General features: G+C 30.8%; 2 protein-coding genes across 4 annotated transcripts; one reads left to right on the top strand and one right to left on the bottom strand.

Moving 5' to 3' along the window:
- Window positions 1-5,418: 5,418 nt before the first annotated feature.
- On the bottom strand, window positions 5,419-18,807 carry LOC129908931 (uncharacterized). 3 transcript variants are annotated; one of them, XM_055985772.1, is made up of 6 exons: window positions 18,479-18,807; window positions 18,041-18,297; window positions 7,760-12,777; window positions 7,570-7,698; window positions 5,853-6,220; window positions 5,419-5,721 (listed from the first exon to the last, which is right to left on the bottom strand). In XM_055985772.1, exons 3-6 carry the CDS (start codon window positions 12,549-12,551, stop codon window positions 5,515-5,517), a joined length of 5,496 nt encoding a protein of 1,831 aa, XP_055841747.1. In that variant the 5' UTR covers window positions 12,552-12,777; window positions 18,041-18,297; window positions 18,479-18,807; the 3' UTR covers window positions 5,419-5,514. The 3 variants fall into 3 exon arrangements, with proteins under 3 accessions (XP_055841747.1, XP_055841745.1, XP_055841746.1); XM_055985770.1 differs by lacking the exon at window positions 18,041-18,297; XM_055985771.1 differs by lacking the exon at window positions 18,479-18,807 and having other exon boundaries at window positions 18,041-18,352.
- Window positions 18,808-21,695: 2,888 nt separating this feature from the next.
- LOC129908612 (acylglycerol kinase, mitochondrial) lies at window positions 21,696-23,436 on the top strand. Its single transcript, XM_055985237.1, has 4 exons — window positions 21,696-21,954; window positions 22,014-22,132; window positions 22,194-22,320; window positions 22,384-23,436. Exons 2-4 carry the CDS (start codon window positions 22,035-22,037, stop codon window positions 23,386-23,388), a joined length of 1,230 nt encoding a protein of 409 aa, XP_055841212.1. The 5' UTR covers window positions 21,696-21,954; window positions 22,014-22,034; the 3' UTR covers window positions 23,389-23,436.
- Window positions 23,437-25,267: the final 1,831 nt, after the last annotated feature.

Genomic DNA, 25,267 nt, shown 5'->3' with positions numbered 1-25,267 from the left:
ACAGAATAATGTTTGATGCAAAAGCATCAGCGCATTAATGAATTCGCCCCACATTTGCATAAGCTGTTAAATTTTTTTTTACTAAAAGTTACGCATACACCACGGTGACCGCCATAATTTACTGATTGTCTGAGTAAGGTGATTCCGGAGGAATGTGTCAAAAGACTTGAGCGTGTAGGTTGAGTCGAGACAAAAAAAAATCTTTTAAGGGGGGGTGTCTAATCTCCCCCCGTTAAGTCGGGAGGGGCAATTTAAACAAAAATTAACTCATCTGAAAAAAGAAATATTAAAAACCAATTTTTACACCTACAATATCGTGCTATACCTTTTTTTGTTATATAATACAGTTTTTGAAAAGTCAATTTTCAAAAGCAAAATTGTATCTAATTAATTATACTGAGGGAAAAAACGCAATGTAAGATGTAATATGGTCAACGTTGATTTAACGTTGAAAAAACTAACATAAAACATCTTTAAATTAAATTTGAAACAACGTAAAAAAAATTTCGATTTTTATCGCACTTTAGCTTTTGTTGCATTTTAACACCCTAATTTTCAACAGTGAGATAGCACGGTGGTAAAGCATTCGCCTTGAGACCCAAGAGTTGTAGGTTCAATCCCCAGCCAATTTTTTCTTTTTTTTTATTTAAATTGATGCTTTTTTCAAAGTTGAAACAAAATTTTCGTCTTCAACGCTAAATCATTCCGAAAAAAAGTTGAATCGACGTGGTTTTCGTTGATTTTAAGTTGTTTTTTCCCTCAGTATACTGAATGAGTTTCCAAAATTTGTAGCAAAGCTTCAAACACCACTGTACAACGAAAACTTCATAAAAGCTTAAAAATATTTTTAAGGGAACTTAATCCTAGTTTGTAGTTTTTTTTGTCATAGGTCTTCACTCTCTCACTCTCTCACCCCTCACCCCTCACCCCTCACCCCTCCCCTCCTTGCTTTTTATACAGTTGAATTGTAAAAATTTGTTTTTGATTTTCAAGCATCCGAACCGATACCTTAAATTAAATATCTTCATAGCTTAGCTTTAGCTTTGTAAAAGTTTCATTTTTATTTCTAACAGTCTTCCACAATAAAAGTAGGTACATACGAGTATGTACATTTGATTTTTTTTTAGAATTGAGGGTGCATGGGAAAATGCAAATGAAAATGAATTAGCTTAAAACAATTCTCGACTTGATGGGAAAAAATGGCAATTAACAGGCAACTGTCAACCTTACCACATATGGATAATCTGAGAACTATAAACTTTGACGCAATAGAAAATTCACTTCCGCATTTGCATACACAAAAAAAAAGACAAAGAATTTCAAAACATTACAAAGTTGGAGCGCATTCAAGGCCATAAAAGGAATTGCATAGTTTATTTAACGAGCGCAAAAATAAACAAAATTGTTTACAAATTCAAATTAATAGGTACATTTGAAACTGAACTTGTAAGAATTTTTTCAAAAATTTTATGATAAAATTCAAGGCAAAACTTTATCCGAACATATGACCTTGAATTAAAATTAAAACTATTCCAGTTGTTCTGGTGGATCAACCAAATGCAATAGAGATCCAACAGGTTATAATGTACGTTAACCTTGTCATGAGAAAATGTTCCCACGCATTTTTCTGTATTTTTAATCATGACATGATAATATTGTTTATTCCAAACTCAATGAGCTTAATCACGAATAAAAGGATTTTCACAGGAAGCTGTTAATAAAAACAAAACACGTAGGTATAAATCAACAACTTTAAGATAAACAAATAAAACCAAACCGAAATATTTATGTACGTCTGTATATATTTTTAGTTGCAGATACATAGATTGTTTGAAGAAAATCAAAAGAAATTTATACGTATTTGCTTTGCATTTGTTGCCAACACAAACGTGCCGTTTTGTTTCTGCTTCGTTATCATTGAATTTTAATTATTAGGTATTTTCTATATTGTTCATTTCCATAATAAATTTTGTATGAACAAGTGAATTTTGTATTTTTTTTAATGATATTTTTCTGTTATTTTTATTGTTAATAAATTGTTAATTTATTTGAGTAGCTCCTTTATTTTGCATATATTACTACATAATTATATTTCACCTTGAATTAAAATAATAACATTAACTTCGAATGCACACATTTCACTTTTGCTATCGCATTGACTTTTGGTGAGAATTTTTTTAAACATGTTAAATTTATATATTTTTGTGCAACATAAAAAAAAATATTCTTTCAGTTTTGGCGATGCTTTGTGTATTATTTTAAACAAATATAGTTTTTGTTCTTCCAAAAACTCAGAGTTCGAAAAAATATTCCGAACCTTATACCTTCATCTATGCCATTTATGTTTTTGATGAGAATGCGATATAAGCTCTAGATGTAATTAATAGGGTTTTTGTTTGGTAAACAATCAATTTGTTTTTTGACCGTCAATTTTTGTTTGTCTTTTTAACTTCAATTAAGTAATCACAACAGTTTTTTTGAGAGATTTGATCAAAAAATAAATTAATTTTTTTTTAACAAACGAAAACCCCATAAGTCATTAAGGTTTCTAATCACCCGATGTCGACATACCATATGATTTTGGCATTCAAAAACTTGTCACTTAAAAATTAGAGCAATGTCTTAGTACAAACACATATGTGTTTGTTTCGAAATAGTGTTTGAAAAAAATATTTGTTTTTTTAATTTGAAGAACATTCAAAAATGATCCCTTGACGACTACAACCCTGCTTTTCAGTCCTTAAACAAATCGTCCACAGTGGAACGAGTGTATAGAAAAAACGGCAAAATTAATATCTTGGGAATTAAATAAGAAATTCAGCCAAATATGCTTGAAATAGTATTTTATCACTTATATCTATGATTGCAACCTAAAAACAAAGAAATTGATACACTAAAACATATAAATCTAGGATATTTTATTTAAAAGAGCTCAGCAGCGAACTTGTTTTTATTTTAATTTGTATTTATAATTGTTTGCTTATGTTTTGCTATCGAGATTACATTATTTTAATAGCTAAATAAATAGTTAAACAAATTTATACTTCTATTCATAAAGTAATCACCATCACTTTCGGAAGAATTATGCATATTACTAAGGTCTAACTGAATGGGTATAATTCTGCAATTTAACTATTGTTAACCCAGTAAAATTTATATTTGGGTCACTTTTTGAGAATTGTACACTAGTTCTGATGCTTTACATTTAAGGATCTGACGTTATGAGTAAGTGATTAATCAAGTCGTTAATTAAATTCAACGTCGAACTCTTTTGAGTATGATCCAAATTTGCATTCCTTATTTTTTTGTACCTTGTTTACAACGCTTCTATCGAAAGAACACCTAGGTATATATAAATATATGTATATTGTTCCAAAAATTAGTTCTTCAAACGTGTCCATATTTGTTTCTCGACCAGCAGCAAGTGTTGTCAAAATTAATACAAATTTAAAGATGATATTCTTATCTTTACGGGTTATTTCGGAACTCAACTTTGGATTCGAAAAAGAACGTCGACTAGTATTGACATCATTTGTTGTGCCATAATCAGGTTTGGGTATGTCCACCACAAGTCCCATATTTTTGCCTGAAGTTCTCTAAAATAATTTTTTTTCTTTCATCAAACAGAAGCTTATGTTCTGGTCTACGAACTTGCCAAAAAAAATAAAGTGAAGCCATCGTTGGTTATTCTCCATAAAGTTCTCCTTCTTTCTCTGGCAATGCTGCCATTTTTGCTTCAAACTGACACAAAAAGCCTCGAAATTTCTTTAAATTTCGCATTTTCTCCTTCATTAAGCTATTCCAATCCAATTAACTGATTAATTTTGTTCGAAAAGTTTGAAATTTTCACAATCGAGCCGTATTTTGAATAAGTCACCATTTTTGATGAACGCAGTTGATCCCATAAAATGTCAATTTCATAAAGAATTGCAAGTTGGAGCAAGATTTTTTTCGTGATTTAGTTTAAGAACACATTGCTGATTATAAAACAAAAAAGAACCCAAGACCCATTTTCGACCATTTTTAGAAAATACTTATTAAAGTTAAGAACGATGTTTTTTTTTATCACAAAGAAATACACTTAAAATGGACATAAAAAAACACAACCACAAAAAAAATCCACTTTTTTAAAAACCATTTTTAATGAAGATACCTTCATTACTATTATTAACCATTGTTGAATTGATTTATAACCACACGAATATTTCCAAAACTATCAAAAAACTTTCAAAAAATAATCCGAAAAAAATACCAATGTTAACGCGTCGATTACTCGTACATCAATTGATCAATGTATTTTTTTTTTACATTTAAGGCTTTCATATATTTAGGAAGACTAAGCAATTAATAAAAAGTACCCCTAAAATAGTTGTACTTTTTATTTATTGCTATGGGTCGTCCCATTGTGCGTCAGCGTAAAACAAAATTGTTCTAAATCCACTTTTTACCGAAAATGAGTTAATGATGCAGTTTTACTAATTTTTCCGAATTTGATAACCGTTTTTGTCAAAAAAATTTTATTCCGCAGATAATAATTTAATGGGACATAGAACAATAAAAACAGGGAAGTAGCCTTTTGAAAATGAGCCCGAGTATTCTTGATTGTTCTAAGTCATATTTTGTTCTAAGTCCACTTTTTATTTAAGGAAAAAACGTACTTGTATAGGAATTGTTCTATGTCCAATTTTGGGTTTTTAGCTTTAAAATTTTTTTTAAAATAGTATGCACCTACAAATGAGGTAAACTTGTATATTTTATTCAAGACAAAAGAACGAACTTATAAAAAACCAATTTAAACCAATTTGAAACTTAAAAATCGTCCCCTGTAAAATTTGCTTTTTGTGACTTAGAACAATTTTGCTTTACGGCGACGAAATATTGAGAGGTGGCGATTTTGAATTTTCCATTCAAATTACATGGGAAACATTGAGTTGTTTCTAGTTCAAGAATCAAATGTAATGCAGGAATAATAGAAAATTTAACGCCTACAAATCCTAAAATGTATTTTTTTTTTATATTTTTTAAATTTTATAACAAGGTAGCTGCAATATTCAACCTAATTACAATCGTGCTTGAAGGAATTAAAAACAACTTACAATTCAACATCATTTGTTGTATCGGAAAGAAAAAAGCAATGTCGTCGCACTGTTTAATCGTCCTTATCACGAATTCCATTCGTATCAGAAATTTTTTATGATTCCCTAAAAAATATTCAGAAATCCGATTGTAGTGGCGATTTGTATGAAATTTTCCATTACCGGTTGCCGTAATATCTAATTTCCGATACGAATGGATTTCGTGATAAGGCCGAATGTATTGTGAGAAGAGTACAACACACACATCAATCAATAAAAATGCTTTTCTTAGTTAATAAACATAATTTAATGACTTAAAAACAAAAATAATTTTTTTTTTGTAAAATAAAATTTAAAATAAAGTTTAAAATAAAATAGCTTACATTATACCTAAAGCACCTTTTTTCATATGTTTTTTTTTTTCTTATTTCCACAATATTTATAACTTCATAATAATAGTCTTTACTCCCAATAAGTTGCGGACATTTTCGTTGTATCGAATAAGGACGACTTTTGAGTGACAGATGTTAATTTTTTCTCCGGCACATAAAAGCTGAAGACACGTCGCTCTTTCCAAAAACTCACACATCTTCAATTCTTTTAGAAAAGCTCTGCTCACATGAGAAGGTGATACGGACGGGAAGATCTTAAATAGGAAAAGAAAACTTATATTAAATATTGCAAAGGATTGCATAATAAGAAGAATATATTTATTTTTAAATAACAGCATATATACAATGAAATGATAAAGTTTTTTGCTATTTAGGAAAAAGTTACCTTATGTAACAACGTATCCTTGGATTTAACTTTAAGCAGACTACACAAATCACTCAATAAGACCCATTTTTCCATGCCTTCATCTTTAAGTAAATAGAGCGGAGGCAAAGGGGAGGCAGCTTCTTCAAACTCGAAAAGTTCTCCCTCAGCATTAGCAGCATCATACAAAATCTCAAAATCACAAAAAATATTTTTTATAGACGGGTTTTGATTGCATATCGATATAAGCTCATTTTCATCCGTTTTCCATTCATTATTTTGAAAATAACGAAAGTCTCTTCGAAAGTTGAGTTTTTTATGTAAGCCTCCTTCTAAATTATTTAGAGAGGAAATATCGCTAAAGACATCACATCCATTTTCACTTTCATCTGCAATTGAAACAAAAGAAAATTCATATTAAAATGATAGTTAAGAGCAAAAATATTTAAAATAAATTATACACTTAGGAGCAAAAAAATGGAATCAAACTTTGCGTTCGGTAAAAACTATAATTAGTCAGGATGTAATTGACATACATGAATGTTAATTGTACCAATAACAAGCTTGAAACAAAAGCTTTAAATCAATGCTAGGAATTTAAAAACCCATTCACATTATAAATATCCAATCAACATAAATGAAGTATGTAAGGAAAAACAAGACTGTAATAGAATATTGGAAAATTTTACATTTAAAAAAAAAATTAAGTGCAATTTATTGACAGACAACGACAATAGCAACGTAAGGAAAAAAAGACTGAAATTGAAGCAGAGAGTATCAAAAAAATTTAACATTAAAAAAAAATGAAGTGCAATTTATTGATAGATAGCGATGATCGTATGCATTTTTATGTTTTTACCAAAAATTCAAATTAAAAAATTAAATCTTTAAAATGAGACCATGAGACTTGAAGAAACATTATTTTATCCGATGCAATTTTTGTTTTTAATGTAAATAATTTATTTGATTCCGTTTTTTTGCTCCTAAGTGTATTTAAAAAAAAAATATAGGATTCTATAACTATGATTTCTTAAGCACTTTCTGGCCAAGAAATGGCTTTGCTGGTTTCGGGACTTCAGGACCACTTAAAATAACAACCCAGACTCATGAAACTCTTAATTCATTTTTTCTTCGTTGAATGGACTATGACTCTCTTTGTTTTTTGAGGTGCTGAACATGAATTCAATATTGTCTAGCAAAATTTCTCACGGAAACCATAAGAAATTGCCAAAAAAGTACGTACGGATTATTTTTTTTTTGGCTTATTACTTAAAAAAAATATCTTATTTTGCCAAAAATAATTTGTGAAGTAGAAAAAAAATATTATTAACAGCTTGGGACAGCCCTGAAAATCTTTTCAAACATTTGCCAGCTGTAGATAAAATAAGTATTTTCAAAGAATCTTCGGTAATTTTTTACTTTACTTTTACTCAAAATAAAACATAGGCCCCATTATGAATAGCGAGTCAAACAAAAAATCTATGAAACTCTGTAAATTCGTATTACGAACAGTGTTTGGCTAAAACTAACATCAAAAAATGATCGCTCAATTACTTCTTTTTCTTAGCACTTCCACTCATGAAGGACCTAGTGCATTTGGTAGGACATGTTGAACATATTAAAACTGCATTATTATAAATAATAAATTAGGTTATTGTGCAGTTGTCCCGTTACGATGGAATCTCATATACATAATACTAAAATACACCGTGTGTGTATGTATGTAAAATTTCTTTACCATTCGTATTCCAGGGACCTTGAAAACTCCAATTGCTCCTGTTCACCTCGCTGGCTTCAACATCACTCAAATGCATTGAAATTAAATTGCTCATTTTCGTATCCGATGCCAACATAAGAGGAGTTTGTCCTGCAAAATATAAAAAAAATATCATTAGAAACGATTATATCAACAAAAAATAATAACTCACCTGCATAAGTTTCCAACAACGGATCAGCTCCATAAGACAATAACATTCGTACAATTTCAATATGTCCATTTTCACTTGCCTCATGTATTGGTCTAATACCTGAATGTGCACTCTCCGAATGATTAGCCCCGTATTGCAATAATACCCTAGCAATATCCAAACTACCATTAACACAAGCATCATGAAGTGGTGTATAGCCAGCATTATCCTTGTGATCAGGATGTAAGCCCATCTTCTCAAGGCAATAAACAATAACATCTATATATCCTAATGTAGCTGCTTTGTGTAAGGCACTTTGTCCAACGCCCTTATTCAAAACCCATTTTTGAATTTCCTTTAAAATATCCGATTCATTTCTAAACGGCGAGCATTCGTCAGTTGAAGTCTTTCTCTTTTTAAAACGTGAATAATTACGTAAGGCACACGCAGCATTCGTCGATCTTTTCTTCTTTCTCAAATAATCAAAACCAGAACTTATTCTACGTTTATAGATTCTTCTTTTTCTTTTTCGCTTAATCATATTTGATTGATTTTGATTATTATTATTGCATTGATTATTATCATCTTTTCCCGTCGTCGCCTTCTTCTCGTCGTTAGTTTCCTTAATTAATATATTGCTACTACTACTATTTGATAATTTATTTGCATTTTCCTGTTGGCCATTTTGTAATAAATCACTTTCCGCCGCAATAAGGCTTAATTTCTGGAAGTATTTAATACATTGATCATTGTATGATTTGTCGTAAATATCTTCAAGGATATTTATATGAGGTGGAGCCGAAGACGGTCGTTCGTCACCTCTAAATACCTCTCGAATTGTTTCCTTGTTGAGATGCATTTTATGCTCCCTCCTTGTTCGCGATGGTATCACTTTAGTTTCAAAAACATTACGTTTCTCTTGATGCTGAGGCTGCTCCTGCTGTTGAACACAAATGTTATTGTTTTCATTCAAAATCATTTCATGATCAGTATTTGATTTTGAAGAAATGATATCGAATTTCGATTTCGAAACATGCGGTCGTTCAGTTTTCGAATATTTCTGAGTAAATTTATTATGGACTTGATGATTATGGTTTTTGGCCTTAATAACTCTCGAATGAAGGACATCAATAATTGATTTAGGTACATTGTCTTTATTTGATTCATTTTTACAGTTCATTGATTCTCCAGTATTTCTTGTTGCTGGTTCAGGTTCTAAATCTGAATCAGCTATGGATTTCGAAATTTTCTGTATGCATTTGTTTTTAATTGTAATGAGATTTGGGGGAACTTTAAGTGCTCTCTTATATCTATACACTTCTAGGAAGATCTTGTCTGTATTGCTTGGTAAATCACTTTCGGATTTGTTTTCATAACGACGTTTTGTTTTTTTATTCTTGAAAACTGCATCCTTTTTACCTTGCAGAGCTTGAGTTCTTAAACGAGTTTTTATAGTGCTCAAGCTTGGCACATTTTTGTTGGTCACTTTGCTGCCTTTTAGTGGTCTACCTCGATGAGCAAATTTGTGTGGAGTATCTGTATTTCTTAGGACGTTTTGTGTTGTTTTACTTGTAGCAACGGGAGAAGGTGTAGAGTTTGTATCTTTGTTCGAGATATTTTCAGTTCTTTGAGTTTTTGGAACAATTTTTTCCTGTTCCATGGGTGCATCACTCTGTTTTAGTATTCTGGATACATATTTCTCTCTTTTCAAACGCACTACGGATACTTTTGTCAAATCAAATATTCGTGTTGCTTTATTGATGGGCCGTTTTTTATCAATTATCGATGAAATGTCAGAAGAAATCTCTGCTTTTGTATCTCCTTCAGATTCTTTACTAACGTCCTTTGAAACATCTTCCTCAGAAGAGAGCTTACATCGTTCTTCTGACGAGTTGGATCTTGTTGGTAAAACATTAACTGAATCGTTTACATTTTCGGATTCTGTTAAAGTTTCGGTAAGTGGTTCAGAATTCTCGGATTCTGTTACAGTGCCAGTAAGTGGTTCAGAATTTCCAGAATCATTCACACTATCTGTTTGGTCGGTGTTTACAGAATCGTTCCCACTGTTTGTTAGTTCAGTATTTACTGAATCGTTCCCACTGTCTGTTTGTTCAGTTCTCACAGACCCGTTTACACTGTCTGTTTGTTCAGTGCTCACAGATTCGTTTACACTATCTGATCGTTCTGTATTCAAAGAATCAATCACACTGTCAACTATTTCAGTAGTCTCAGACTGATTTTCATCATTTAAAAGATCACCATTCACCGAATCGGTTATACTATCAATAGGTCCAGTATTCACCGATTCGGTTGTACTATCAACTTGATCAGTATTTTCCTTCAATTTCTCATCATCACATTGCACATTAGATTCAACTGGAAGAACATCATTGATTGGCAGTTTTGTTATTTCTGTTTTTACATTTTTCATTGACCTTTTAGGACTTGGATTTGAACTAGTTGAAGATTCATTTTCAGAATCGATTTGAATATTTGGCATTGAACGTTTCAATAAATTTGAAGATGATGATGATGATTTTTTAAAAGAAATATTCTCAAAACATCGATCCAATTGATCAACAAACATTTCACATGTATTATTCCAATCACACAAATCCAATTGAGTTTTTAATTCCAAGTTGTTCTTGGCTTGCACATGCACATCTGCACTTTCATCTTGAAATACGAATCCTTTAAGCTCAGCTTTTGTTCGTATTCGTGATGCAAAAGAAGACGAAACATCTTGTTTCAACTCGATAAGTTCTTCTGGTTCTGATTCAGAATCTGGCTCAGGAATAGATACTAATTCCATTTCCAATTCAGCTTTAAGCTCTGGTTCTTCAGGTAGAGGTTCAGGTTTTAATTCAATCTCAAGTTCAGGTTCAGGTTTAATGTTAGTTTGGTCGAATCGCTCAGCGATTTCACTCTCACTCATCATCGTGGTCGTCGTTGCTATTTCTTGTACAATTTTATTCACATCAATTTTCTTCTCTAATTTCAAATCGTTGTCAAAATTTCGAGAACCCACATCGAGACCTGGAACACCACAGAAGGAACTTTCCATGCATTTCTTCTTGATTAAATATTTACTCTCATCAAAACTATCAGCTGGAAATATTCTTTTCCGGTTAATGTCTTGGTCAAAACCAGTAGCAACATTTGGTTTAACTTCAGTTTTAGGAGCTTCTAAAAATAAATTTTGCTCCACTTTGCAATCGATTGCGGTGGGTCTGCTGCTACTTGCGGTACTTGAATTATAATTAAATCGAATAACCGAACTCTGATTTGATTGCATTCTACTCGAACTTACATTATTGCTCATGAAGTTGTGTTTTTCCACAAAGTTTGGTTCAAAATTGAACTTTGGAAGGCAACCTTTGTATACTTTCTTTTTATCATCAAAAGGTGGAGGTGGGGCTTCGATTTTGACACTTTTGAGAGATAAATCTAAAGGAGAAGAAGTAATAGGTTTTTTACTACTACTACAAACATCCTGGTGATGCTGTTGTTGCTGCTGCTGAATGAATAAATGGTTTTCATGTGATGTTTTCTCATAGACATCAACTTTTTCAATTTTTGGACAAAAGCTGTCATTACTTGGACTTCTTTTGACAGGTTGAATTGCAATATTTCTAGACGATGGATAGTTGTTATATGTTGGCAGTGGTTTGTAATTCAACGTTCGCTTTATAATTTGCATGTTTAGATCATTTTCAGATATTGAACTTCGCAAAGCATGAGCATTGTTAATTAATTCCCTGTAATTGGGTTTTCTTTTTTCACGAACCATATTTTTCGCAGATGATGTTATACATGATTTTTGTATACAAGCTCCTTTTGGTAATGAGTTCCTTTGAAATTCCATATATGGAAAGTCATTAGGTCCAATACGATGTTGGCTACTTTCAATTGTAGCACTCAGATCAGCTACTCTGTAGACATTTTTACTCTCGACTTTTATTATACTCTCACCGCTATACTGATGTATTGACAACAATTGGTGGTGATTTCGTATGTAGTCATTTTTTACGTTAGGATCTTGCATATAATCAATATTGGAATAAGATTTTTTTCTTTTCGGAGGAAATGTATCACTACCATGATAGGGAACCAAATCATTTTCATAATTACTCGTACATATTTCTGTTATAATTGGTTCTGGTTCATATTGTTGTTTGGGTACATTTAACCTAACCGGTCTGTCAGAGGTCGTCTCAAAATGCATCAACGGAATGTGGGAGTTTTCGATAACTTTGATTCCAATAAGATTTTTGTTATTTATTAAAAAACTTTCTCTGTTGTCTGGAATTTTATATTCTAAACTAATGTTTGATATTTCTTTTTGATTGTTTATATGATTTCGATTTGGTTGGATAATTTGTTGTCTGTTGGTGTTATCTCGGGGATGATGATGATGGGGATGAGGATGAGGATGATGATGATTTGTTTGATCCATATTGACAAATTTATCAACTGTAAAATATGGTGGACTAACGTAGAGATTACTATTGCAAGGTGATGTGGATACTTGTTTCGAGTTGACAGCGAGTGATGTAGAGTTCATACCTGAAATATGGTCCAAGATTGTATTTTCAGTTTTGTAATCATTTTGAACGTTGATGTAATCGTGTTTTTTAGAATCAACTTCTAATATATCAACAGCCAAGTGATCATTGTAGGGAGGTAGATTTTGAACATAGGAATTGTTTTCCTTTACACAATGTCGATTGGTATTGAGATAACAATAATTATCATCATTTGTAGTTTTTTGATATTCCCAGTGTCTGCGATTTATATGCTCACCCCACATCATATCTGATTGAATGTTACTTTTGATTGAATTTTTTTGTTTTTCTATAGAAAAGAAGATTTTCTTAAATTCATATCAATTTTGTTGTTTGTTCCTATGTTTGTATTTGTACTTTTTTTCTAAATTGAATCTATTTTGAAAGTCTTGTAGGATTTTGATTAATCAGCTCAACATTTAAGTGATGTGTTTGCATACATTTTAAGTTGACATTTCATTACTTTGTGTAGTTCTGAAAAAGAAAAATGTAAAACAGTTGATAAAAAAAAACATGAAATCAAATAAATAAGCATAGAACAAAAAAAATTAAAACAAATGGTTGGAGATAAGCTTTGCCGTGTCAGGTTGTTGGGCTGACAGTTGGTTAAGTTACGGTCACACTTAGATCAATGTATATTTAAAAACCTGCACTGAAAAGATAGCAACTATTAACAACTTTAACGGAATGATATAAAAGGAGAGCACCTTAAACTGCGATTGAAACTCTCTCCGAAGTTTCCGAATAACCAAAATAAACTCGAAACACAATCCGATAATAGACTACCAAAGATCGAATATTATGAAAACTATTCTTTGAGTGCAAAAATTACAAATCAATTTTTTTAGATTTTCGAAAAAAAAAGAAACAAGTTATTTCCTCCAAAGGGAAGGTTTTTTAAAGCTCTAGCAAACCAAATGCTATTTTTTGCCTACATTCGGAAGCAGATACATATCTTCCGACAAAATTTTCGAAATAAGTTTGGATGAATTCATAATTAACAGGTATTTAAATTAATTTTTTTTTTAATTTTTCGAAAAAGTGCAACTCCTTGCGAAAAAAATGCATTTTAAAAAATTTCATCCAAATTCATGGACTAAGACATCAAATTAAAGATCTTTTTAATCTCTATTCGAGAATGAAACCGAATGTTTTCTTTGAGGTCTGAATGCCGAGTAATTTGCAAATCAAATGTTTTTTTTTCGGACAAAACAAGTTTTGGTTTAAGGATATGAGTTCATTATGAGCGTTTAGTAGGTAAAAAAATTACAAATTTATCGAGTGAGACATAAAAAAGAAGTATGTGATGAGTTATTTGACCAAGTGATTACTTAATTAAAGATGTTTGAAAAAAAAAATTGGAATTTTCTCAAACATCTTTAATGATAAAAAAGAAGGTCTATTTAAGCTGTATTCACAACTGAATACCAATAGTTTCTTGCAGGTCTGGTTGCTGAATTATTTGCAAACGAAATATTTTTTTACAGGAATTTTTGTAGTGACCTCTTCAAATAGTATATACATGAAAAACTCCAGGTCAAATTGACCTGGAGCCTGCATCAAAGTTTTTCATGTATATGAAATATTTTTTTTTCTTACCGAAAGCAGATATTTTCAGATCAAGGACTCGAAACAAATTTTGGTTTACAGATATGAGTTCACAATGAATAGGCCTATAATTTTAGGTAAACAATTACAAATCTATTTTTTTAAGATTTTTGAGAAAAAATCAAGTTTAACCTCTTGCCTAAAAATAATGCATTTTCAAAAAAGTCCTCCAAATCCATCGAGTGATACATCAAAGTAAAGGTCTTTTTAGGCTCTATTCATAACTGAAAACCAAAAGTTTTTTGCAGGTCTGGTTGCTGAATTATTTGCAATCGAAATATTTTTTTTTTCTTAAGTTCGAAAGCAGATGTTTTCGGATCAAGGTCTCGAAACAAATTTTGGTTTACAGATATGAGTTCACAATGAATAGGCATATAATTTTAGGTAAACAATTACAAATCTATTTTTTTAAGATTTTTGAGAAAAAATCAAGTTTAACCTCTTGCCTTAAAATAATGCATTTTCAAAAAAGACCTCCAAATCCATCGAGTGATACATCAAAGGAAAGGTCTTTTTAGGCTTTATTCATAACTGAAAACCAAAAGTTTCTTGCAGGTCTGGTTGCTGAATTATTTGCAATCGAAATATTTTTTTTTTCTTAAGTTCGAAAGCAGATGTTTTCGGATCAAGGTCTCGAAACAAATTTTGGTTTACAGATATGAGTTCACAATGAATAGGCCTATAATTTTAGGTAAAAAATTACAAATCTATTTTTTTAAGATTTTTGAGAAAAAATCAAGTTTAACCTCTTGCCTTAAAATAATGCATTTTCAAAAAAATCCTCCAAATCCATCGAGTGATACATCAAAGGAAAGGTCTTTTTAGGCTTTATTCATAACTGAAAACCAAAAGTTTCTTGCAGGTCTGGTTGCTGAATTATTTGCAATCGAAATATTTTTTTTTCTTAAGTTCGAAAGCAGATATTTTCAGATCAAGGTCTCGAAACAAGTTTTGGTTTACCGATATGAGTACACAATGAATAGGCCTATCCATTTAGGTAGAAAATATACAAATTTTTTTTTTAAAGATTTTTGATAAAAAATCAAGGTTAACCTCTTGCCTTAAAATAATGCATTTTCAAAAAAGTCCTCCAAATCCATCGAGTGATACATCAAAAGATAGGCCTATTTAAGTCCTATTTATAAATGAAAACCAAAAGTTTTTTTTGAGGTCTGATTGCTGAGTTATTTGCATACCATCTAACATTTGGAATCAGATATCTTCGGGCCAAAATCTAAAAACAGGAATTTATAAAAATAAAAATTAAAAAACATTTTGTCTAAGATTTCGGAAAAAATACATACACAATAAGTATAAAAGTAACCTTTGTCTTATTGGAAAAGGTATAGATTCTTATAAACAATTGAAAGTTGTTATCACAGTATACAATTTATTCACTTTATATAAAATAGTATTGCGATACTGTGGAATTCTTCTATCCTAATCTTTGAATTTTGTTATTATCTTATCGTACACCCCAAATTTATTCTTTTTTTAATTTTAATCTACCTATACATTTTATTTTGTATCTGCAATTAACACCATTCTGCAGATGGTGCAATAAAGAAGCTATTAATTTTTCTGTTAACAGGGTGTTTCCCAACTCATGACTTTCCAAGTCCAAACTAAATAATAATCAAATCTAATCTATTTACCTATAACCTTAAATCAAGGCTCTTGGCGCATTTAGATTAACGAATAATCCAATGATCATAACATTTTTTGAACCCATTTCGCAAAATCGGTTTTAATTTTCGAAGTTAATTCTCTATTTTCTATTTCGACTCAGATGGAAAGCTAAACAGACCCAGCTCATCCGATTTTTTTCTAATCTCGACCCATTCAACACGCTCTAGCTTTTTTGCTTTTTTGAAATATACCTATTTTGTACCACTTTTTTCCTTTATTGTGGCGGCAGAGTCAAGTGAATTTAACGCGAGTCGTTAAATCGCTCTTCTAAAACCAATAAAAAAGGAGGTGTGCTATTCAAGTTTTTTTTGGCTTTACAAAAAAGTACAGTACGTTATTTTTGATGTAACTGTTGATTTTAAATAATTTTATTTTCCAAATTAAGTCAATTTGTTGGAAAATTGCCCCTCCCGGCTAAATGGGGAGTAATAGACCCGCTTGTCCAATATGATTTTTTTCTTGTCTCGATCCAACCTACACGTTCTAGCTTTTTTGTACATTCCTCCTGAATCTACGCGTATATCGTTCCTCTAAATATAGTTGCCACCCCAAAAACCACGTTTTATAGCTTTGGTATTCATAGCTCTGGTTTTTCATAACTTTGACGTGCATAACTCTGTCGCGCATTACATTGTTATTCATAACTTAGTCGGTTTCCCATTTTTGTTATGTTGTTTTTAAGATTTTTAATACGAACCGTCACATCGAATTCCTAGTTTTCAAAGAAATAATGGCTTCCATCAAATAATGTGAAATTTCATGGAATCGATTTAGGTTCTAATCCTGCCATTAGATTTATCAAACTAATAATTTAGAAGGTGTTTGCCAACAACTAATCGACATTCCAACAAGATTTTGCTTCACAAACCCAAAATCATTTAAGAGTGGCTCAAAAACAAAAAATTCCAAACTATTTATCACAACCTTTTTCAATACAAACCGTAGGAATAGGTAGCTTACTCTACTTGGCACTCAACTTATTTGAATGAATGAATGAAAATAAAATATTCATAGAAAATAGTCTCCAGTGGCCAAATACAAAAAAAAAATAGTAAGTATACGCCCGAGTTAACCATTCCCATCACTTAGTTTTTATAAAAGAACTAGATTAATGTAGAAAAACTCATTCAGATCTATAAGCGTTTTTGTAAAAAGTAAAATAAATATCAAAAAGTATTCGGTAAAGTGGCTACTGCTTGAACGAACAATGCAACCTAAATAAGTCAATTGTTATCGAAATCATGTTTTCAAAACATTACAGTTCTTTAAATCAGAATAAAATTCATATATTCATTCAATATTATTATTTATTTAACTTTAAATGCAATACCAATAAAGTTGACATAAAATTATAGGACCGAATTAAACGCAATTCCAAAAATGTATGATTGTATGTATGTACATACAAAGCTACTATGCTTGTCTGGGTCGACAACAAATTTTAAAAACAGTTTTCCAAACTTTTTATCACAATTTTTGGATTACAAATTGTAGTTCGTTTAAAGCATACATATATCTGACTTTAATCGACACCCAACTTATTTGAATAAAAAAAAAAATAAAATATTCATAGAAAATAGTTTGCAGCATCCAAGTATAAAAAAATAGTAAGTATACGCCCGAGTTTACCCATTCCCATCACTAAGTTTTTATAAGAGAAGTAGATTAATGTAGAAAAACTCATTCAGATCTATACAAGCGTTTTTATAAAAAGTAAAATAAATTATCAAAAAGATTAGGTAAAGTGGCTACTGCTTGAACGAACAATGCAACCTAAATAAGTCAATAGTTATCGAAAAATATTTATCTGAAATCATGTTTTCAAAACATTACAATTCTTTAAATCATAACTTTATTCAACTTTAAATGCAATACCTATAAAGTTAAAATAAAATCATATTAGGGACCGAATTAAACGCAATCTCAAAAAATGTATATGTACATACAAAGCTACCTACTATGCTAGTCTGAGTCTACAGCAAATTCAAAATGCAAAATTCTAAATTCAAATTGTTATTGAATTTATTTATTTTTTTGTTTTTAACAAAATAATCTATACAAATAACAATTTTGCTGTCCAAAATATAATATTCATAATTGATAAGCTCATTGTGATTGTCTTAACCTTCGAGTGGGTCTTTTATCTTTCGACAAAATACTCTTCAAAGCTCCCCACTCCTCTATACACACATTATTTGTCATTGACCTTATTATTTTATAATATACTTTTGTCTAGGTACCTAAAAAAAAAAACTCTTGGTCCACGTCTTTTAATTTAGAAAAAAAAAAAATAAAATTCCCTTTTAATTTAATTTCGTGAAAGTAGGTAGGTAGCCTTTTTGAATCAATTTATTAAGTTGGAATATTTTTAAATATTGTGAGACTCCATAACAATGGCAGGTTTTTATGTATATCAAAGAAAAAAAACCTCTGAACATACCTTTTTTCAAGAGTTCCTTTATTTCAATTTACACAAATTTTCTTTTTTTTTGCTATCACAGTGCTTTGTCATTGTTTTTTTCTTAAATAATTTTTTCTGTACGAGTATCAAACAAATCCCAAGCAAATCACTGAATTGTCTGTATTATTTAAAATATTAAAATTCAAGAAGTTTTGTCGATGAAATGGTTGCTTTCTAAAATTTCGTGTAGAGATTGACTGACGTCTGGGAAATGGACAGAGGAGACGACGACGATTCTTCAATAAGAAAAATGAAAAACTCTGATGTATTGATTGCACAACATTGAAAACACTAATAAAATGGTTAAAAATAAGTAACTTTTGTAACAAATAACTAAGCAGATTATATCGAATAAATAAGTTTAAAAATTTATAAAATTGAGGAGAGAAAAAGTGGAAAAAAACAAAAATCATTTACCAAATAGCCAAAATCGCTCACACACAAATCACAAAAGCCCCACAAATAGTCATACATATAAAAAGATGTTTTCACTTCTTGGTTTCAGACAAAGTAAATATAAAATTTATTTAAATTTTATTTTGAAAAACAATTCACTTTCGACGACATTGAAATGTCAATGTAATTTCACTTATTTGGCCTTTAATTAATCAAAATCAAACCTATATAAATCGCTAAATTAACGAATTTATTACACACTTCAATTTTTTTTTAGAGACAAAATAGATGATAAATCAAATCAAGGCGATCTGTGTGTTAAACATCGGGCGCCATTTTAAGCCAGTTTTTTTTTTTTTGCATTTCAACTTTCAAGGTATATTTAATTTTTTAAAGATGGTGTAGTTTGTGGGAATTTTTAAAATGTCAAAATCTAAATGGAAAAAATCCCAAATGATTATGGATGGAATAATTAGTGGAATATTATAGGACTGAAATTTTTAAAGGTCTGCCTTAATGAAGTATTTAAATTTTTTAAAATTTTTTTTGTTTTGAAATTTCGATGAATTGAAAACGATTTTTCAAAACTTTTAATTTTTGGAATTTTGAAGCATTCAAAATTTCTAAAAAAAAAAACAAAGCCAAAACTTATACATTGGGCACGTTCAGGAAATATTAGTCATTTTCTGAACGGCAATAAAGGTAAATTGACTAAATTTGTTTGGATGTTTCATTATTGTCAAAATATCGAAATTTACTTAAGATTTTTACAGATCGCATGGGGCAGACACCAAATTTCACTATTCTTTAATAAATAAATAATATTAATTATAACCGGTAAAGCACTTTTTACTCGTTTTTCAAACAAATACGATTTAATTTTGCTAACGTAATTCATTAATTAAAAATAATCAGCTGTCATGTTGCCAAAAAAAAACTTTCCTAAATGTTTAGGTAAAATTTTCTTGCCTAACTTTCCAGTCAGGTTTCCAATAAAATTACCTAAATTGGAAGGATTTTTTTTTGACAGTTTGCCAATCAGAGAGCGAGAAATCACCTAAATATTTAGGCCGTAACTTTTCTGAACCTGCCCATTCTTAAGATTAATTTCTTAAAATTGAAAGAATAAATGCTTAACTACATACACCACTTTTTGAAAAAGTACAAAAGTGAAAATATTTTTTTTCTGGCTTGCGCAATTGTTTTGTGAAAAAGGGTATACAAATTGTTTATTAGACCAAAAAATAAGCTTTCTGCATCATTTGTTTTAATTTTTCAGGCCAAAAAACTATACAAAAATGCGTTTGAAAATTTTCACTTTTGTACTTTTTCACTTTTTGAGCCAATGTAGTTAAGGCTTAACTAGAATTAAGCCATAACAACAATGACCTAAAAAGTGAAAAAGTGGGAAATTTACAAAAGTAAAAATTTTTTATTTCTTTCTAGTGCTATTTGTTTTTGGAAAAAACTACAAAAATTGTTTTTTGAACCAAAAAACCAATAAGCTTTCTGCATTATTATTTTTAATTTTGTGGTTTGAAAAACGGTTACAAAATCAATTTGAAAATTTTCACTTTTTGATTTTTTGCAAAAAGTGGCCGTTGTAGTTATGATTTTTTTTTTCTTCCTCGTAGAGTCGCTTGTTGCTATAGTATTTCTGCCTCTGTCGGTCAAATATGAGTCCGTTGTAGTTATACCCAGAAGAAGAGTGTAAACACACTCAAAATGTCGGATTAAAAAGTTAGAAAAAAAATTAGACCTCAAGCCCACTTGACTAAATTTATTGATTCCAGAAAGGTTAAGAAGATAGGAATGACAGTCCAAAGTATCCCACATTTACCACATTCAGATGAAAAGGAAATTTTAACCTTTTTAGGAAATATTTTTCATAAACATTTTGACAGCTAATAGCTACATACAATACTTTTTGAAAAAGTTCTGGCTATTGCAATTTTGTTGTGAAAGAGAGTATACAAATTGTTTTTTAAACCAAAAAAAAAAAAGAGTTTGTCAGCTATTACATGAAGGCTCAAGAGGCTTGACTCTTTTTTCGAATTTTCTTTTGATAATCATTCTGTGAGGCGCGTACTATTACACGATGCCTCTTGAGTCAAGGACTCAAATTTGACATTTCTCTTTTGATTTAAAATTTGTTGTTGTTATATTGCACCAAGAAGCAAAAAAGAAATGAGAGGGAATGTTGAAAAAAGAAAAAGTGGAAAAAGAAACGTCAAAAAAGAGTCTCGGACTCACGACCCACGACTCTCCGGTCGGATAATTTTTTCTTTTATCTTTTTTCTCTTTTGCACTCATTATGTATAAAAAGAGTCGCGCCTCTTGAGGCTTCATGTAATAGCTGACTTTGGAGAATGGAAAATTTTTTGTTTCGCTTCACCTGCGTACTAGAATGCATAATGAAATCAAAATCTGCTATCATATAAATACTCAGATAAATTTTAGCTCGGCTAAATTTTTTCGATAATTTGTTTGGGAGCTCAAATTTAGTTCGATCTGCCATCTGCGTACCAGGCCTTAGAACTAATTGATGTCCATCCACCGTGGAATTTCGCAAAAACACCATAAAATAAAAATATAAGGACCTTCCTAGTGTGCACCAATAATTATCGCTGTAGGACTTCGTACAACTCTTGTACCTTTAACCTGGTACGCCGCTCGCGCTAAATTTTAGCTCCCATACAAATTATCGAAAAATTTTATCTCAGCTAAAATGGATCCCATACAAATTATCGATAACTTGTATGGGAATTTTATCTCAGCTAAATTTTAGCGCGAGCAGCGTACCAGGCTTTACCGCTAAAGCCTGGTACGCTGCTCGCGCTAAATTTTAGCCGAGATAAAATTTCCATACAAGTTATCGATAACTTGTATGGGATATAATTTAGCTGAGATAAAATTTTTCGATAATTTGTATGGGAGCTAAAATTTAGCGCGAGCAGCGTACCAGGCTTAATGTATAACTTTTTGGTGTACAAGCTCTTTTGAAAATTTTTCGTTTCTCCGCAGATGTGCACAACGCTTTTTAAACAAAATTGTCAGAAAGAGAAAAGACAAGGATAGATCCTAGAAAAGTCAAAAAAAAAAACCCCATGCCATAATTCGTGGAAATTCCCTTTACCTGGAATTTCCCGATCTAGAAAATTTACTTTTAATTTATCTATGGATTCGTCAAATATGACATCTGTCAACGAATGTCAACAACTGCTCTAACCTAGTAATTTCATGTTATGAATATTTTTTTGCACTTGCACGATAGTTAATAACCAATAAACATTATAATTATTATGCTTATTAACTAAATAAGCATTTACAAAACAAAAATAACATCATATATAAAATAATTCCAAATTGTTTGAGCATTTATAATAAAATGTTTTCAGTGAAAACTTTGATATTAACTTAAAATCAACTTTAATAAATATATACCCTGCCTATTGGAATTTCATTTTGGACGAACTGAAATCTTAAGTAGATTTAAGGTAACCGATTTATACAAAACCAAAAATATTCAAATTTTCTTAACAACTAATTATTCTAGAAAGTAAATAAAGCTGCCAAAATGAATGCTATTTCAGCAATAAGATCAAATTGGAAGAAAACTGTCTTTGGTTTGGGATTGGGAGCTTACGGCATAAATTATGGACATGAGTGGTATCAGTAAGTTGATAATACTAGTAATTTAATAAAGATGTCAACTAATCTACTTTTTTTGTATTAGAATATCCTCTCTAATGAAGTCGTACAGCGAAAAAGCAGTACAATATGGAGATCGATGTGATGTATATCCAAGAAAACTTATTGTTATTCTAAACCCTGCAGCCAACAAAAAGAAAGCAGAAAAAACTGTAAATTATTCATAAAAATTTGTACTCTATTAGATTTGATGTAAATTAACGTTTTCTATTTAGTTTCAAAAATACTGCGAACCAATTTTACATTTGGCTGGCTTTACTGTGGACATAGTTAGAACGGATTCCGAAGGCCACGCCAAGACATATGTTGAACAATTAAAATCAGTTCCATATGGCATTGTAATCGCCGGTGGTGATGGTTCAGTTTCTGAAGTCTTAACAGGATTAATGCGAAGAAACACTGACCATTGTCCAATTGCCCTTCTCCCATTGGGAAGCAAAAATGAAACCACAAAAAAGATGTTAAATATAAATTGGGATTCTAAGGTCAACGAAGTCGAAGCACTTCTTAATGCCTCATTGAATATCGCACGTGAAACTCTAGAAAAGAAAAGCATTTTTAAAATTGAACAAATCGCCACTGAAAGTGATGAGCAACAACCAGCAGGGAGACCTATTTTTTCAATGGGATCACTTGATTGGGGAATATTTCGTGACATAGAATCTTTACAAAGCAAATACTGGTACTTTTGGAGAGCGGATAAGTACATTGGTGCTTTGATTAATTCATTCAATAGCAAACTAACGTGGGAATGTAAAGCAGATGTGTGTTATACAACACCTTGTATTGGATGTAATAACTGTCTTGTGCATAATGAAGTTGTGGCACAGTCACAAAAATCAATATTCTCAAGGTTATTTTCACGTCAGCTTGTTTCAAATTCAAGTAAAATTGTTCCAATGTCTGATGTTGAATGTGAGCAACATAATCAGCAAATAAATGCAAGTAATATTCGTATACATGTGGACAACGACAAAACATCTGATAACAATAAACTGGTATTGGAATCTGATAAAAAAATTGAAACTGGTTTTGATACCTTTTCCAAATATTTGTCAGAGGAAAAAGTGTTTGAAATGTTAAAGTTTCGTACAATGAATTTTATTCCGGATGGAAGTTGCACAGGAGAATCGAGAGTGTATTCTATAGATGGCGAGGCTTACGATGTTCGACCCATTAAGGTAACGTTGGTTCCTAAGGCTGTTGAAATATTTGTTTAAGAAATGTTGAAGTAAATACTTAAAAGTTAATTTGTAAAAAAATTTATATTGTTTTTATTTAATTCTTTTTTTAATCGTAATTGGTAAACAGTCTTCGAAAATCGAAATAAATATCGTCGGCACAAAGCCAAAACCGCGAATCTGCATTTTTTGATATTTTTTCACTTTAATGCGTCATGAACCTTGTTATCGGTTTCTCTATTCACTGCATCGACCCCAGTCCTCCATCTGTTGCCTAAAAGCCTAAAATATCAATTTTTGTTGCACGAGTTTCCATAAGATTGCATGAATTTCCAAAACTTTGAAGCCGTTTTTCTCAAAACTACAATTTTGCAGATTCGTGGTTTTGGCGTTGTGCCCACGATATAATACACGGTTTGAATTGAGCGTCACCATGTATAAGGGAAGATCTAAAAACAAAACGGAATTTAGTTTAGTTTGTTTAAAAATTAATTGAAAAACGATCTTGCAGTTGATTCTTTTCATTTCATTGCAATGAGAAAAAGTCGCTATTTTTCGCTGAATCAGAACAAAAGAGCAATGTGTTCATAACCTATAACACTTATACGTTGTATAGAAATTAGATGAGTTCTAACACAAACGTAATTTTTGAACAACAACTTGAAGGTGCTACAACCTTGAAGCTATAACTATAATTCCATTCCGTTGTGGTGCGTTAGTCTAGTAATTTTTTATTTTAGTTGAAAAAACTTTTTCCGTAACAATAATTGATTTTTGAACCAGACCGAAGAATTTTCTGAGGCTAGTATACTATATACTGCTCTACTTCACCCATATGATTTGTTTCAACCAATTGCAGATTTTAAGTCCATCAACGCCAAAGATTAGACTGGCATTTTTTAACCAGCCCCTGCAAGTGTGCTATATTTATTAGTGTCTTTCAGGTTTTTCTCGTTGCATATTCAAAGATGAAAATTATTTAGAAAGCTCTTTGATTAGTTTCATTCAATTTTCTTATGTTTCTATACTTGCAGTTACGCTGCCTTCTTCTGTTAATTTCGTCTTAAGACACTGGGTAGTATGCAAAATGCTTTATCTCAGTCTCAAATCTCATTAGCACAAAATTTTAAACTATTTAGTAAAATGCTAAAGCCCTTTTAATAATTTACTAAGTCAAAAGCAGACTGATTTTTAGCTAAGTAAATTACTAAAATGGCTTTAGAGTTTTTTCTTAATCATTTAAATATTGCGCCATTATTTTAAGCTTTTCCTAGCATTCGTATGCTAAATTCTTTTGTGACAGATCTCAAAAAAATAAGATCGATCTCACTCTAGAGATCTATCTCATTTGAGAGATTTCCGTTTACAGTCTCATTAAATGATGTAAAGCTTATAAAAAGGCTATACTACTCAAGCGACTGCTTCAATCCTGGTAGCTAAGGGTTTTGGATGATTCCCTAGAGAGAATATTCTTAGGACACAAATAAAAGGTGGGTACTTGCCAAATGAAAAGTGTTGTTTTTATCCTCCTTTTGAATAAAAAATATTTTTTGGCAGGTTATTAACGGTACTTGTCGTATTAAATTCTTGATTTTTGATCTGGAACTCATTTTAAGAACTCATTTTCATTAAACTGAGGTGAAGCTTTCTACATACTATCCACTGCCCACTTATTTTAAATCTGAGTCAAAAATTGTGCTGTTTTTCGTAGAAGAGAGCGCTCACGAGAAAGTATAACATTTTCCCAATCTGACAAATTTAGTACCCCAAATTTCATTGGGTTGAAATATGAGTTCTGTCAAATGAAAGGTTAACGTATGTCAGTTACATATAAAATAGAAGAAGTCAAATCAAATTCTGGTGATTGTTGAATTGAATTGAACCGCGTTAACTTTCAGATTAGTCTTTCAATTCAGTG

The sequence above is a fragment of the Episyrphus balteatus genome, chromosome 2 (genome assembly GCF_945859705.1).
Source record: "Episyrphus balteatus chromosome 2, idEpiBalt1.1, whole genome shotgun sequence".
NCBI classification, from domain to species: Eukaryota; Metazoa; Arthropoda; class Insecta; order Diptera; family Syrphidae; genus Episyrphus; species Episyrphus balteatus.
This window is presented reverse-complemented; position numbering and strand designations above follow the sequence as displayed.

Coding starts and splice junctions, on each gene's coding strand:
- LOC129908612 (XM_055985237.1), top strand. CDS start 22,035: ATGAATGCTATTTCAGCAATAAGATCAAATTGGAAGAAAACTGTCTTT. Junction 22,133..22,193: donor TATGGACATGAGTGGTATCA/GTAAGTTGATAA, acceptor TTTTTGTATTAG/AATATCCTCTCTAATGAAGT. Junction 22,321..22,383: donor AAAAGAAAGCAGAAAAAACT/GTAAATTATTCA, acceptor TTTTCTATTTAG/TTTCAAAAATACTGCGAACC.
- LOC129908931 (XM_055985772.1), bottom strand. CDS start 12,551: ATGATGTGGGGTGAGCATATAAATCGCAGACACTGGGAATATCAAAAA. Junction 7,699..7,759: donor GTTGTTGGAAACTTATGCAG/GTGAGTTATTAT, acceptor TATATTTTGCAG/GACAAACTCCTCTTATGTTG. Junction 6,221..7,569: donor AGGTCCCTGGAATACGAATG/GTAAAGAAATTT, acceptor TTTCAATTGCAG/ATGAAAGTGAAAATGGATGT.